This window comes from Eublepharis macularius, chromosome 6, assembly GCF_028583425.1.
Source record: "Eublepharis macularius isolate TG4126 chromosome 6, MPM_Emac_v1.0, whole genome shotgun sequence".
NCBI lineage: Eukaryota > Metazoa > Chordata > Lepidosauria > Squamata > Eublepharidae > Eublepharis > Eublepharis macularius.
Genome location: NC_072795.1, coordinates 91075508 through 91092432, shown reverse-complemented (window position 1 = coordinate 91092432; position 16925 = coordinate 91075508). Strand labels below are relative to the sequence as shown.

General features: G+C 43.6%; 1 protein-coding gene across 1 annotated transcript in view; it reads left to right on the top strand.

Annotated features, from left to right (window-relative positions):
* The window catches only part of C6H10orf90 (chromosome 6 C10orf90 homolog), a 165296-nt gene that overhangs the window by 83341 nt on the left and 65030 nt on the right, over positions 1 to 16925 (top strand). Inside the window, 4 exon segments of the mRNA XM_054982518.1 lie at positions 5355 to 5612; positions 5615 to 5641; positions 10339 to 10535; positions 16542 to 16743. Of these exon segments, the coding sequence (XP_054838493.1) occupies positions 5355 to 5612; positions 5615 to 5641; positions 10339 to 10535; positions 16542 to 16743 (684 nt within the window).

Genomic DNA, 16925 nt, shown 5'->3' with positions numbered 1-16925 from the left:
CTGCTGTTTGGAGGTGGGAACCACCTGTGAATCACAAGATCTACTGGGCAATGGCCATATCTACTTTCCTGAAACGTAGGACAGTTGTCACATTGGGGATCAGTGCTCAGAAGAGCCACAGGGGACATGTTAAAGAAGCATATGTGGCTCCCAAGCCACTGGGGATCAGTATTTTAAGGTATTTTGAGGAGCAGGGTCCCCCCCCCCTGTAGAATAGCAGAAAATAGATTTATATGAGAACAGTACAGTCGATACTTGCTCTATAAAATTATATGACCTACAGATTCAGCCAAGTCAATCTATGAGGAAAAATACAAGGACACCAAACTATACCATTATTAGGATCAATCAAGATTCACAAAGATGTGTATAAGCTTTTGAGTTAACTCTTTGTAAGTTTGATTATTTAAGTGGTTTTTTTAAAAAGAAGAAAATTCTGTAGGGCATGGTTTTGGCCCAGTTTGTTGATTGTTTCCATTTAAGCTGCCCTTCGTGTATCAAGCATTTGGGGATATAATTTAAACATACTTTTGAGTTAGTTCAACAGTTTCCACAGCTAATACGGTGTGAATAATCTAACTTCACACTGAACTCTTACGTAGATCCATAAATGAGCAGTCAGCTGCAGTCATTTGCTTATGAAGTATTTTCCTTCCAAAACATTCAACAGAAACCTCCACAACCTAAGGACCAGCTGCCTGAAAATGTTCACTTTGTAAAGACGTTGCTTTTCTACAGCATGATCAAAAGCCATCTTGGAGAAGTCCACAAGGATAGTTCAAGGTATTGGTGTACATAAACTTGGAAGAATTAATTGGGGGGGAAATGTTGCGATTCCAAAAGAAAAAATGGGTTAGATCTTCCACAAATTGTAGGAGTTAGCAGAAGCAGATCTCCCCTTTTTCTTGCAGCTGCCTGGTGCCCCCCTAAAAGATCTCTGCTGAAGGTCAGGAGACCCTTTTGAATAGAATGCCATACATCATTAGGTAGAGAGCTGCAGAAAGAAAGGGAAGTAAGCATCAGAGCCAAGCTTGCTCTACTCAAACAAGAGAGGGGGTATTTGGTGTTGCCTGATTCTCCCTTCTGTCAGTCATCCTTGCAACATGGCATATGTTCAGACAGGTCAGCATCAGCTTTTCTTAGCATTCATAGAAGGCTGCTGACTTGTGCTGAGTGAAGGAAAGGTAGGAAAAATCCAATTCAGGGATGCCTGGATCCAGCCCAAGATGTTTAGAATTTAAGTTAGAGAACTGGAAATAACTTGAAAATCAGACTGCACCAAGAAACTGTGCAGTTTGTACAGTTCATAAGTTTTGTTTTTCTTTCATTTATATAATTTCAACATTTTATTAATGGAAGTATCCTGTTTTTTCTCTTAGCTGTTTTGTTCTCATATGTTTCCCACTGTATTAGACTTTTGTGTCTTTTTATTAGCTTGAAAGTCTTTCTTCAACTGGGATAATAGCAAAACCCTATATCCATCCAATTGCAATTCTAGCTGTTCTCTGTGGGTTGCATATATTTCCAGTTTGTTGCTTGAAGAGCTAGAAATACCACTCTAGATAGTCCTAATGAGAGATTCATTCCTTATTCCCCAAAGAGTACACTGAAAATGTTCCCAGAATATGAAAACGTGATCTCAGCTTCCTAAGCGGCTTTCTCTTTTTTTGTTTCCTGTATGTCATTTGCATCTGCATACTTCATCATAACTAATTGACAGCTGTTTGGGTTTATTTCCACTGTATATATATGAAGGGAAGAGCCAGACTTTGGTTGTTTTTGAAAGTCTATTGGTAAAGGAAAATATTTACCAAATGCAACTGCATAAATTATTCTTGTATTTGCCAGATAACTGGCACTGACTGATTTTAGGCAGAGTTTGTAATTAACATCATAAATTGCTGTGGCTATCGCCTAGACTACTCCAATGATATTTCTAAGTACTACCACTGTAGCATTACTACTCAGAAGCTAAACAGCCACATAATAGGAATCTTCATTTTGTACTATCAATGGATGCATATTGTTTACTCTGTCCACTGTCCAAGTCTACTTCTCAGGGATCAGTTAGATTTTTTTCATGCCAGATTAGGAGATATACTGTTCACTAATCACTACTAGACATTTTCCTTACTAAATTTTGAGTACAATAGAGTCTTACATTTATATTAATAGCTCAATGAAATTTTAGACTTATTTCATTTCCCAGACTTTGTGGTACTTAGGAACAGGTTTTTCTGGATTAAAATTGGAGGCACACTTTCAAGGAACACTTCAGTGATCAGACACTCAAAAAACCTAGACAGATATTCTTAATCAGCTGTTGGGGAAATGGCTGGGCCTCTTCTTTGCCCTAGTTAAATGCCAGCGCCTGGCATCCTGCTTCCAGTGTTCTTTTCTGGCAAAACGATGGCGATGCTTTGGGATTCCCCCCACTACTGTCAACTATAGTATAGAAGGCATCAGGGAATCTCAGTACATTCGTATTTGCTATATTAAAATAATATCATCATCCATATTATGGCAGAGTGATGGAACATCAATGCTTCACAGAGCTTGCTCCCTCGAGGGGATTAAATAGCGCATTGAAAATGGTGACTTAATCTTTCAAGACACACTTCAGCTTATCTCATGGCACATGGTTTGGGAATTGTTAATCTGTCTGAAAATTCCAGTTCTCCTCCAGTAGTCACTTTGCGCCTTTGTAAGCTGATGGTTCCGTGTCTGATTTCCTGCCTCTGGTGTTTCATTACTTTTCATTATCAATTCATTATTCTTAGGAAATGTATTCTTCAATTTTTTAAAAAAGATTGGCTTTGTGGTTGCATTAATTTTGCTGAAGTTTATGTTCTTCTTTTCACACAGTATTACCTTAACCAAATCAGTATCATCAGTTCTACTACAGTAGTACTATAATAATAATAATAATATTCAATGTATATACTGCCCTTCAGGACAACTTAACGCCCACTCAGAGCAGTTTACAAAGTATGTTATTATCATCCTCACAACAATCACCCTGTGAGGTGGGTGGGGCTGAGAGAGCTCTGAGAGAGCTGTGACTGACCCAGGGTCACCCAGCTGGCTTCAAGTGGAGGCATGGGGTATCAAACCCAGTTATCCAGGTTAGAGTCCTGCCACTGTTAATCACTACACCAAACTGGCTCTCAGTAGTAGTAAGCCTAATTACAGCAATGAAGACTTTCATTGCAATCCTAAGAAGAGTTACCCATTTAAATGGACTCCAAAGCCTCAAGCAGCTCACTGCAAGAGACTTCAGTACACAGATCAGAAATGTCCAGCTGAAGTCTTAGTGTTAATAGATGAATCACTTGAACGTTAAATTGGGACAAATATAACAACCCTTCTTACCATCTTCCAATAAATTCTGAGGTTGGGAGATATATTTGATTGCTGTACCAGCACAATGTTACAAGCCATAATATTATGCCATTTTTACCAGCAGCTGTAGGTTATCAGACTGTGTCCGCCATGCCACTGTCTCCTGTTTAGAAACGTCAACAAGTTTCAAATAAATACTTTCCAACCACATTCTATAGGTATCTTGGGAAACTTGCCTAACTTCATGACTCCTCTGGTTTGACTCAAATGCTGTGAGTTTCATTTATGGTTTTGCAGCACTTGACAAAGCATTCTGGTCATCTCATTGCTGATCAAGCAAATGCATTTCATTTGTAAAACAAACATTAAAGTATATGCTTAGTCTAGTGTATAAGTGATCTAAAACAGCACAAAAGGTAGAAATGCCATAAAAATGTTGTAAAATGCTGCAAAGAAACAAAACTGGAAAACTAGCAAAGAAAATAAGTGGGAATACAACAGTTGCAATTAATACGTATGAAAGCTAAAAGAAATTAAAAATTGCATATTTATGGGCCCATGTTTTCCACTTACCACAGCTTTATGCTCAAGCTGATTTCTGCGCTAACTTGACAGACTTGCAATTGTTCACCATACTGAGCCTCTCATGTACACATTTCTGCTCCCCTTCTTTTCTCAGTGAGCCCCACTGGTCTGTTCCTCTGTGCCGAAAGCCATTGTCTTGTGAAAGATATGTGAATTGTGCAGGCTTAATTATAGAATTGGTCTTAACACAGGAGAGGGAAGTGAATGATTACATGGAATGGAGCTCCAGCTGAGTGGCTCCAGAGAACTTGAACTAGCCCTGCTTACAAAAAGAGTTTGCAGCGAAACCATTACAATTTAATAGAAATCACAGCATGAAAGAATTCTTATTGCCAAGCAGAGAAAGCCTGCTCATGTTTTTTTTTAAAAAAAGTTTTATTTCAGCTTAGTTTCTGTAATTAAGGGCAAATAATCCAGATAGAATGGAGAGAATTGAACTGGCCGCCAGTGACTCTTTGTGGCTCTTGTTGGAATAATATTCATGAAAAAGATAAGGATGGGAATAGGGTTACTAGGACCCCTTATCCTCCAGATGGGAGATAGGAGACCTGGCACTCATCTCTGAGATGTCATTGTGCATGTGCAGAGTGTACGTGTGCTCCCGGGTTACGTGACGACCACATGCCATGAAAATATTGGCACGGAAACTTTTCCCAAGTGACACTAACATCCTGTGGAAACCGTCTTCTTTCTATTCCTGAAACTTGTCTTTAAGGTGATTGGTTGTATGGATTTTTGAAAGCCACTTTGAAAGATTTGAGGGGCTGTAAATCGGGGCTACACATTTTAAAATATATAAATATTGTTCACTTAACCTTCCCGGCATCCTTTGCCATGAAAATCTACATGACAGCTTTACAAGTCAAGCTTTTTCTTGTGACAAATTTCTGCCTGTAAGATACTGGAGAAAGGCAAATTGCAGCTCAGTGCCTAGATCAGACCTACAATGAACCGCTGAAATCTGCTCACAAAATAAATTTGGACTTACTGACAGCATGCCTTTTATGAAGCGTGTGCTGTGCTCTTGACAATTATTTTTCCCAGTGGGTTTCTTAAAGTCACACAGCATACAATCTAGTGCTGTGGAAGTAAGGTATTGGTACATATGCTGATTAGGAAGCTATTAATTTGTAATCACAGGTAGTCTTGTTAGAGAAGAGATAACATGATTAAAAGCAGTTTAGGGAACAGGAAAGTGAAGAGGCTAATGATCTCACACTGCTTTCTGGTGGCATTGACACAGCATCAGTGCTGCAAATATGTGAGGATATATTAAGGGCTTAAACCTTTTAATAAAAACAATACATGCAGCACTACAAATAACATTAGACCAAAGTCTGCAGAAGGAACCTTGAATGCAAAGGGGTATTTTAAACATTGTTACCTATTTCTTGCTTTGATCTCCTCCTCCCCTTAATTTTTAATAGACTCACAAGTATTCTCGAGAAGCAACAGAAAACAGCGCAAGAGAGATGAATACCATGAAACACCTGCCTCTTTTCTGGACCCATCATCCAAGCACGAACTCACAGTAAAAGGTGGGAGTTTTTTGAAAGACAAATATCCATCCAAAGGCACTTTGAAGTCCAAAGAGATTCAGGCCCAAAGCTTTCCAAAACCCCAAAAATCTGTTTCTGGTTATGGGTGCCATAGGAAGGCTTTATTAAAAACAGCACTGGATGAGAATATATCCACAGGAATGATCATTTTCCAAAAGATAAGCTGCATCCTTAGCTTTTAGATGTACAGCTTTGAATGTTAAAATGAGATCAAACCGAAAGCTACAGCTGATTTAATGAGGAACTTGTCTGCTTTTAAATGCTGCAGAAGAGTAGTTCAGAGACAGGTTGAGGCTGCTGTGCTAAGCACACTTACTGGAAAGTAAGTCCCTTTAAGCTTAATGGGACTGACTTCTAAGTAAACATGTTTAGGATTGCACTGTTTCATTTAAATGCATTGGTATAAACTGTAGATAAAATCAAACAAGAAATAAAAATGCAGTATCCTTAGAAACAATTTACTGCTTTTCACATGGAAATTAATCTCACACACACACCCTTCCTCCTCTGGCTTCTGACCCCATCCTTGCTTGCTTTGAATGTTACAGGATAGCAAAGGTGTTGGTTTCTTTCTTTTTTATTGCATGTACAGATCTTCCAAAGTGCTTAGTAATTTGGAGGGGGGGGGGTTGACATTTTTGTAGCTTTGGTGAGTCTCAGCCCTAGAGAGATCTAGAGAGAAAGATACTTACACTTGGAGATGAAGAGAGAAAGACGCTGCATCTAGAAATATAACTTCCCCCCTCCCCAAATACGTTGGATCACCTTGGCTCCATGGTGAGGTGAAAGAAGAACCCCTCCATCCTAAAAGAATGGCATAATTAGTAGGATTTGGTGGGGGATAGTTGCTTTTTTAGAGGCCATCTTTTACTTAGGCACTTCCCTGTGTATTTAAATTGATGCTTTCTTTCCCTCACCCTCTCTCTGCCTCCCCTGTCTTCCTCTCCCTCCTCCTCCAGCAGGAGAGATAGGACTTACTGGGAAAGCAGGAGCAGAGCACCAGTGGTGTTTGTGTTCAAAAGGAGCCTGCAATCCCCTAGATGCTATCTGTGCCCCAAAACCTTCTGATCTCAGCACCAGCTTCTCCCAGCTGGCCTCTTTTCCTTCTAGGTAGGCTTGTCAAGTGCTCACTTCTAGTGGTGTTCTCTTGTCAAGTCTTCAAATGCCTCCCAGTGTCTCAGGCACCAGTGTGAAAAATTGGACAGCGGGGCGGGGGGGGGGCTCATACGCTGGTGGCACATCAGTGTACCAGCACCACTTCAGATTTAAATGGGAAGTGGCAAGGGACACTGACATTTCAGAGAGACTCTATGGTAAAACCATAGTTTTGGCAAAAGATCAGAGCATCCCCAAGCAACATCATTTGCAGGGTCAGGAGCATGCATGAGGGAAATCTGGGTGAGTTCTGTCCCCCCCACCCCACAGCTGGTTGCTGAAAGACAGGACGATCCTAAACTAAGGGTGTGTTGAGGATTGCACTGTTAATTTCCATATGGGTGTCATTCATCCTCCTTGATTAGAATCCATACTTTATTCATTCCTTTCTACACTTCTCAGTGAATCCTAGGAACCTGAGTTCATTGGGCTGCTATTGCTTACTTTGACCTACTTCAGTATCTGCCTACAAAAGTGCTCCTCTATGGACATTGCTCATGGTCTCCTTGGGCTCCAACGTGGGTTAAAGTGTTGTTTCAGTATAATAGTCCCTAACAGATATTCCTTACCCCAATCCAGTCATGCTGCATATAGATGGGAGCTCTGATGCATAAACCTTCTCCATTCTCTGTAGTCTCAAGAATAAATCTGTATGTACAGTGGGAAGATATGCACATGAAGCTACACTAACATGGCAGCACATAGATGAACGCTGTGGGAATCACTAGATGCACACTGCAATGCCTATGGAGCTTTGTAGCCGAGTCTGCATGGGTCTGTTTCATCAGTTCAGCAGTACCCATACTGCAGTGTTCTTTTCCTAACTGTCTTGCACAAGATTTGCCACCATGACTCGAGTAGTCACTCCTGCCACTATGTGGCTTTTCCACAGCTTTCCTTGTAGTGCTTATACCATGACTTTTTAAAAAAATCCGCTTTGTGATCTGGTGTTTCCCTGTGGACACTCTTCATTTCGTTTTTGAGCATTCCCCCCTCTTCCTCCCTCTCCCATCTCCTGCCAGCCCAGTTCATTGTGATTGGCTACTCTGATCTATCCAGCCACTCCCTCTCTCCTCCTTTCCATCTCCCCTCCCATCCTCTCTTTCCTTTTTTTAAAAAAAAACGTCCAGCGCAGGATCGATGAATCGCTGGTTTGAAAGCAGAGAAAGGCCAGTTCCCTTTTCATTCTTTTTGCTGAGAGACTATACTACCTAAATTGACTGACCATTGTCAATTTCACCACCTAGCTAAGTAGAAGAGGCTGGTCAATTTCACCCCATTTTCATCCACACCTGTTGCAAACAGAAAGATTTTTAACAGTGCCTCCTTGTTGAGGGTGGACAGGTTGTCATCTTCCATGTCCCCCTCAGTTCTCAACCTGAGAACCAGCCAGAAGAGAGCTGCCCAAATACGACAACAACAACAACAAATGGGGACACACGTACCAAATATGAGAGGTGTGAACAGCCACATATAAGCTGATTCCATGCCTTTCAGCTTAACCTCGGGGATAGTGAGGAATTATGTCCCCAGTGCAGAAGGGACTTGTGTCTGGGGAAATATTTTTTAAAAAGTCAGTTTTAAATGTTCTTTTCAAACATCACTTCAGGGAGAACAAGTTTCTTGGCTCGCTATAAATGTACTAAAGTAAAGCAAATAATTAATGCAAGAGTGGATTGAGAGCTTTGTAAAACAGGTGCAGAAACCAACTTTGGATGTTTCTTTGTTGGTTTCTTTTTGGGAAAGCAGCATCAAATTTCTAGCCTGATACCAGAGAAAAAATGTTCATTGGAAACAAATAGTATGAAGTAGGCTTTCTTCCCAGATACTTAATGCCCCAAATCATGCTCTTTGGCAGAAGAGCCTCTCCTTATCATCACACTTGTTAAAGTGGTTCATTTGAGTGTTCCTATGATTTTAATTTGCTATTCTGGATTAATCTTGTATTCTTAGTGAATGGCTGGGAAAATATGTTGTAAACTGCTATTTGCATTTTGGACACAAACACCTCTTTTTGGGTTATAAATTATGCAAGAAATATTGACCATAAGAGCAATCAAGGATGATTATAAATAAGGAAAACATTTTTAAAACATACTAGATGGATTGCTTTTATAATGAATTGAGTTATACTTCAGCATTGTGTTTATTAGTCTTTTAGAGAATAGTAATACCACAAAAATAGGACTATTGAATATGCAAATAAATACAGTAGCACTGAAAAAAATAACTTCAAGATGTAGAAAAAAAATCTTAGTTTGGCTGGTGAAAAATTCAGTATGTAATTATATTCTGTTACTCTCCATCATCAATGTAGTAGAGACCTAAAGAGTCTCAAAGCATTTAAAAGCTGAAATAACACAATGTCATGTAGTGGAATCTTAAGCATGTTTACAAAGAAATAAAGCTCTTGTGTTTAACAAAGCTCACTTCCAAAGAAGTGTATATATAGGATTATATTTTGAGAGTTTGAGCAGAGTCCTTGGTTCAGATTCATCTCTTCCTCAAGCTCACTAGATGGTTGCCAGCAAATCACTCTCAGCCTCAGGTTCTCATTTGCAATATTTTTATTTCCTGCCCTGCTGTTATCATGAAACTCAAGACGGCATGCATATGGTAGGGTTGCCAACCTTTAGGTGGGGTCTGGATTTCCCCTAGGATTACAACTGATCTCCAGACTACAGTGATAAATTTCCCTGGAGAAAATGGCAGTTGACATTAATTTAATGACTTTAAATCCCTGCTGACCTCCCTCAACTCCCCAAACCGTGCACTCTCTACTCTCAAAACTCCAGGAATTTCCAAATCCAAAGATGGCTACTCAATTCATGGGATGTCCCTCATCTAGGCACTTACCAAACCCATACCTGCTTTGCAGCTGCAGTATCTTAAGCCTTCAGGCCATACTTTGGAATAAATATATTGGGATAATAATAGTGGCCTGCCTTCCAAGGCTGATATAAGAATTTTTGAGGTAATGTGAACAAAATGTTTTGAATATTCAAAAAGCACTGTGTTAATGGTAAGCGTTGGCTTAGGGCCTATAATACAGGAGCATAGCAACAGTCACCGAAGGGAACTTCTTGTTCTCTACCTCCATGAAATCCTGCCCCTGCGAGTTCATGGAATTCTGAGAACAGAATAAGAAGCCTAGTGGGGGTCTGCAAAGGGAGGGGAAACTGATATAAATGATCAGCCTTGTTTTCGGCGGGCAGAAACGCCTTCTGTCCACAGAAAATTCAATTAGAATCAAACGCACAATTCTTAACTATAACAATATCTATTTTCCCCCCTTAATCAGCAGTATATTAGGCAACCATTTTGGTTTTTTTTTTAATTTTTAAGATTTTTTATTAAATTGAAATAAAATACACAATCAATAAACATTCAGGTTGAAGAAATAGCATAAACTATATACATAAACTCTGCTATCTCAGTTTTTATAGCCATAGCAATTTTGGTTTTTGACACACAAGTCCCAGCAGATGGTGGAGGAGTCATTGTGCTTCATCATGAGATCTTGTTTGACATGAACTTCCTGGGTCACATAAGCATGACATGGACTGACCTCTTCAACTCAACGAAGCCCCAATATATTCCTGTACATGCTTGTGGAAGAAGCTACACTCCATATCCAAAGATATAAAGTGCCCAATACCGATTAACTGTGTCTTATGAATAAATATTTATCTCATTCAAGGTGATTACAAATTTTGTGATGCTGCTGAAAAACTGAAAGAATATAATGCAAGTGAGAAGAAAGAGATGGTCAGGGGGGTAACAACCTCTACAGTTCATGGACCAGATGTTAATCGTGAGAAGCATGAAGCCTTCCAGCAGCCAGGGGTCTGCTCTGAGCCTGAGAACATTCCTTCAAATCCACTGACTCTCAGGGTACAATATCAAAATGTTTTCTCTGTGAACTCTCAATCCTGCAACGGTTATTTTCCTGGGAATCCTGTGGAGGCAGAAAGTCAAATTTCCTCTTTTTTATTTTTAAATCAGCAAAGCAGTAAAGTTGCTTACATCTGTTATTCATTATTGCTACATTATTTTGCTTACCTAGAGAGGGTATGTTGAGAATGGAAGTCATTTGTAACCTCAATATCTAGTGTCCTGAATGCTCCTATTAATCCTCCTGCCTTGTCCAGCCTTTACCAATCCTATCGTACCCTCCCCATTTATAAACCAGATTACTGATCTTGTAGCTGCAGCCGAGCTATTGCAGAGGCTGAGATCATTCACTGTGGTTGGTATTTTTGAGTTACTCTGTAGTAGAGGAAAATGCTGCTTCCTCCTGTTTTAGAAGCTGCTGGCACAGCTTTAAGATCCAAGAGCACAAGATCCATAATGATTTTTATGTAGCACTCTCTATGTATGGTGAATGAAGGGCTTAGGCTTAAATGGTATGACAGATTGATGAAGAGCAGAGTGGTTGTACTAGATCATGACATAAGGGGTACAAAATATTTGAAAATGAATATTTTATGTATGGAAGGGGCAGCGTTTGGAGGTTCTTCCCTAAAAACCTGTCTACACAGAAGGGAGGGGTGATACCCCCCCCCCAGCTCAACTTTACTCAGAACTTCTGTGAAAGAATTAAAGAATCTTAGTATAGTAAATTTAAAATCATGATTTGTTCATTTCTGTGTTAAAAGACAGCAGTTTGTTCAGCTGCCTTTGATCTACTAGTTGCAGCTCCTAAAATAACTTACACCATCGTTGTCAGGGATCCTTCACAGCTGAAGGCAAGCAGTTTTATGACATACTTCTGATACGGCCTGGAGGAAGGGACAGCTTGTTGCTAATAACAAGAATAGAGTGTGGGAGTGTTGCCAAATAAAAAGGCTGGATAAATATATAGATCAAATCTGGACAGGGTTATACCTTGAAATTAGACTGTTTTAAACTAGTATTGATAAAATTCATTCTCCTTTTAAAATATTAAACGTCACATGCTAAAGAGCTAAGTAGATGCCCTGGGTTAAAACAGCTTTGCAACCCCAACCGGAATGAAGAGGCAGACACAGGCTTGGATTAAAGGGCCGTTTATTAACAAGACCATAACTTAACAAGGCAAGGGCCAACTAAGCGGTACAGGTCAAGCCCTGGGGTCAGCACCTGGACCTCCGCCTTGACCTGCCTGGGCGAGCCCCATCGCCCCGGGTATAGGCCATTCCATGAATGGCTGCCACCCGGCCAGCCAGGCAATGGATCCCCCCAGCAAGCACCTAACGCCGCAGCCGTACGGCATGAGGGAAGGCCTTGTGTTTGGGGATCCCCGCAGGATTCTGCCAGTGGTACAGTAGCCGTCAACAAGCATACCGCAATAAATGGCAGACCCTGTTCCCCACACTTGGGGAAACGCCACTGGGTGCTCACCATCCCGCACCCTATTCCCAAAATCTCCTGCCAACGCAAGGGCCAAGCCTCGGCTTAGACCCTCGCGCCCCACAGGTGGCCTAAAGCCAACCGAAGCCCTTGCCGTAGGTCGTCTATGAATAACTCATTGCCCTCTGGTGACATATGTACGCCATCTCCTCTGTAGAGGTGGGCAAATTCGGCCCTAATCTTGGGGTGTGGCAGGTAAATGCCCAAGCCTTGTCCCAAAGACCTCTTAATGGCGTGGTTAGCCTTGCGTCGGGCCCTCTCTATTGCCCTGGGATCTAAGGCTTCCCGCCAAACCCGTCTCTGTAGCATCTCTGACCACATTATAAGCACACCCGGCCATCGGCTGCTTACAAAGCTCAGGTCCTCAGCTACCTGTAACGACAGGGCTTTGCCCTGCATCAAACCAAGGTCATTCCCACCCAGGTGAATGACCACAACATGCGGTGGTGGACCCTTTCGGTCCTGGAACAAGAGGGGCAGCAGGCTGGGCCATCTGAGGCCCCTACGGCCCTGCCACTCCACTGTGGCCACAGCGCTCAAACCAAGCTGGGATCCATTCGCCGTTCTCCTGGCCTGGTAAGCTGCCCAGAACACCATGCTGTGGCCACAAATCAATATCCTCTTCCTCGCATGGCCCGACACGGCACCTGAGGAAAGAGCAATTAGTTCGCCATTTAAAATGGTTGCAGGGGCCAGATATAGGACCAAAACGCCCTTGACCGCCACTTGCCCACTCTCTGGATCGCCTGCTGAGGGTATCCCATAGCAGCTGCTGTGGAGGCCGCCCCAATCCGGAAGGAGTGGGTTCCGAATTTTACCCCTGACAAGCCCAACTTCTTAAGAGCCCTCTCAGTCACAGCCCAAAATTGATATTTAGTCAACGGGGCTTGATCTTCGTGGCGGAATAAGACCCCTTGGGCATCCCCACGAAGCGTGACATATTCCCTGAGGGCCTTAACAGGGCATAACTCCTTCTCAGCGCAGGGGCCTAAGAGCAAGGTGGTCCCCCGCTGCCTCTGGTCTGTTTTGGACCTTCTAATTCCAATGCTAACTTTGGCCCCGACAAATTTAATGTCCTGGGCGCTCAAGGCCCGGCCAGATGCATCAGCACGCGATGACACCACCAGCTCACTGACACGCAGGGCCCCAAAAAATGCCGTCAAGGCAGCGGCATGAAAAAGCTTCTGCTCAAAAACGGATGCACAGACTGCCACCCATGCGATTCCCAGCCCCTTCAGCATCGATGGGGAGATGGGCTGCCTCTGGTCACTCGGTGTCTTTATCTCCCTAGCCCATCCTTCCAGCATCTTCTTAATCCTGAAGTCACCCGTGAATTCAGGAAAGCCATGTGCTTTGCTGGCAAAAGCTAAAGCTGCCAGCTGTCCTCTGATGGACTTCACGGCAAGGCCCCGGCCCCGCTGCACAACACAAAAGTGCAGCAGGTGCCCAGGTGGGATGGCCACGACTGCTGAAGGCCCGCTGACGCCCTGAATTGGAACAGCTGCCCTACCGCACAGTCGTAGGCACGGCGTGTATTGGGGGCAATGGACAGCTGGATTGCTCTATTTACTTCCGCCGTCCAAGCTCCCACAGCTCCTGAGGCATCCTCGCCGGCTGCCTGTCGGCCCAGGGGGCAAGCTGCCAGAATCGTTCCATCTGTTGGTGAGACAAAGCGTCTGCCACCCCGTTGTTAACCCCAGGAACGTGTCTGGCCCTAAACAAAATGTTCCTCTGCAAACATTTTAATGTAAAGGCTCTTACCAGCCTCATCACCCTGGGGGATCTAGATGCCATGGTGTTGACCACGTGCACTACAGCCAAGTTGTCACACCAAAAGTGGACCGCTTGGTTTGCCAATTGCGATCCCCAAAGCCAAACGGCCACTACCAAGGGAAAGAACTCCAAAAACGTAAGGTCCTTGGACAATCCCTGGGCTAACCAATCTGCAGTCCATTGGTCAGCACACCAATGCCCTCTGAAAAAGACTCCAAAGCCTGTGGACCCAGAGGCATCAGAGGTGACCTGGAGTTCTGCTTCTAACAGCAGATCCTCCCTCCAGAAGGTCACCCCATTAAAGGTGGCAAGGAATTCCTTCCACACCAATAAATCCTCCCGCATTCCCTTATTAATTCGCAAGCGATGATGGGGCAACCGCAAGTTCCCCATAGCATCGCACAGCCGCCTGAGGAAAGCCCTCCCAGGCGCCACAGCCTTACAGGCAAAGTTTACATGGCCAACCAATTGCTGTAACTCGAGGAGAGATACCTTGTCTCTACTCAAGCAGTCTTCCAACCTAGCTCTAAGGTCTACAACTTTCTCAAGTGGCAACCTCAAGGTCTGTTGAACTGTGTCCAGTTCAATGCCCAAAAACTCCCATTCCAGAAAGGAACTGAAGCGCTCAAAAGCAGAGCAAGATATGGAACACCCCATAGGAAGGGCCCTGTCCATATAAAACTTGCCCTCAAATGCAAAACCCAAAAGATCAAAGTCTTCCAGGTGAACAGGGAGCAGGCAAAAGGCAGACTTGATATCGCACTTTGCCATCTCAGCTCCCACCCCACAGCGGCGCACAACCTTGACCGCTTGGTCAAAGGACGTGTAATGCACCGAGCAGAGTTCATCAGGGATGCCATCATTCACCGATCTCCCTTTGGGGAAAGACAAGTGGTGAATGAGGCGAAACTCCCCCGGCGCCTTCTTTGGCACCACCCCCAAAGGAGAAACCCTCAGGGACGGGACAGGTGGGGTACTAAAAGGCCCTAATACCCTGCCCTCAGCACACTCCTTCAAAATCTTATGGCGGACTACTTCTTCCATGCCAGCCACTGACCTAAGGTTGGCTGCCATGAAAGGTGTCCTGGGGCCCTGAAAAGGGATTCGAAAACCAAACTTAAAACCTAAACGCAAATAGTCAGCGTCCCTGCGCCTTGGGTATACTTGTAGCAACCGCTCAAGTACCCTCAGCCTTACTGGGCTGGGCCCCTTTTCCAGGCCCCTGCTGACCGCCGCCACCCCCGAAGCGTTTTCCCCCTTGTCTTCCCCTGGGGCAAGCTGTATGTGCATGGGGTCCTGCGCACACTGGGCATTCATGCCTAAACTTACAAAACTTCCTGTTGCACACCCCTCTGGATGCAAAGTCCCAGCAGAGCAGCCGTGATTGAACCTGCTGCCCCGCGGAGGTGCGGGAACCAAAACCTGGGGCGGGCCAAATAATCATGTGACCGCTGTCGGTCCTGTCCCCTGCAGAGGACTTGGCGGGACCCATGACCTGCACCCAAAGCTGAATTAAGATCTGGTCCCAGGGAAGACTCGGGGTCAAGGCCGCACGCATGCGGAACTCCTCATCATATCGCAGCCACGCGACCCCTTCGAAATCTGTATACCCCCTGTATATGATATTCATATACTGGAATAGGGGGAGAGCCCTATGTGGCTGAGCCCTGGCTAAAATCCCAGCGTAGACCAGGAAACCGGGCAGCCAGTGAGCCCAGGACCTGTCAATCCGCCGCCTACGGATTTTTTCTTTATCCCTGTCGTCCAGATCCTCCTTATCCTTCTTCTCCAGTTCCCTGAAGAGAAGGGTAAAGACGTCCACATACTCGCCCCGGATAATTTTCTCTCGGGTAGCTTGAGTCAAATGATCCCCCAAGGGCAATGCCGTATCCCCCGGGGGCAAGGCACTATATGGAACAGTGCCATAAGCAGGCCCAGTGCCATACACCGGTGGAAAAGTCCCCAACTGAGAGCCATACCCATATGGCCAGCCCGCAGCCGCAAGCGGCAATCCGCCCCCAAACGCGGGGGGGGGCTGCTGCTGTGCGCAGGCCGGCAACACCGATGGGCCTGATACAGGCAAACCTGCTGAGGTTTGATAAAATTCATTCTCCTTTTAAAATATTAAACGTCACATGCTAAAGAGCTAAGTAGATGCCCTGGGTTAAAACAGCTTTCTCCTGGCCAGACCTGAATCTTGTTTTGTTAGGGGAGATGAAACTACTGCAGAACATTTCTGAGTCCAGGAGAAAATAGGCAGGACAGCAAAAAACTCGAACTTTTAATGGACAGAATAAATTGTTTTGTGGGTTTCCCTGGTTATAATGATAAAGGGATTATGCTGCTTTTTTAACCAGTCTGATAAAGCAGAATAGAGGCCTTTCTTCTGAACCCAAATACCAAAACTGTCTAAAAAAACCATTGATTATGTCCTGCTGTTTCTCTGTTTAGACACTTGGACAAATAAATAACAAGTTACACAATACACATGAGCTAGTAATAGTAAAAATGAGACATGTTTTCTTCCTTCAGATTTTGCAAAAATATCCACTGTTGTTTATGCTAGCAGTTTTTCAGGCCAAACAATTTTTTTCTGTATCCAAGTTGTAAGAGAAATTGCTGGACCCTTACACTTTAGAAACAAGCTTTTCACTCAGGCATGGCAGAGCAACGGGGGTGGACTATGCCCTTCAAAACTATTTCCTCTGTCAAACTTATTTCCTCCATTTCTTCTAGGAAGCTCTGGAAGTTCACAAGCCTCAGTTTATTTCTCGCTCCCAAGAACGGCTAAAGAAACTTGAACACATGGTACAGCTGAGGAAAGCCCAGCAGGGTGATGCGTCAGGAAACAAACAAGGAGCTTCTCTTCCTCGCAAACTTTCCTCATTGTCAGTAACAAGCAAGAAGAAGCAATATACAGTTCCTCATCCTCTCAGTGGTGAGTTCCTCTGTGATACCTACACAGAATTCAAAGAGCTGGGTAATATACCCTATTCTTATGTTAACTTTTTGTGTAAATTATATAATTCGAAAGCTGGGAGGGAGGGTGATTACATTATTCTTCATTCCTGTACTGATGTATAATGTAGCTAGTCACAAAAAGCAAGAATACTGACTCGG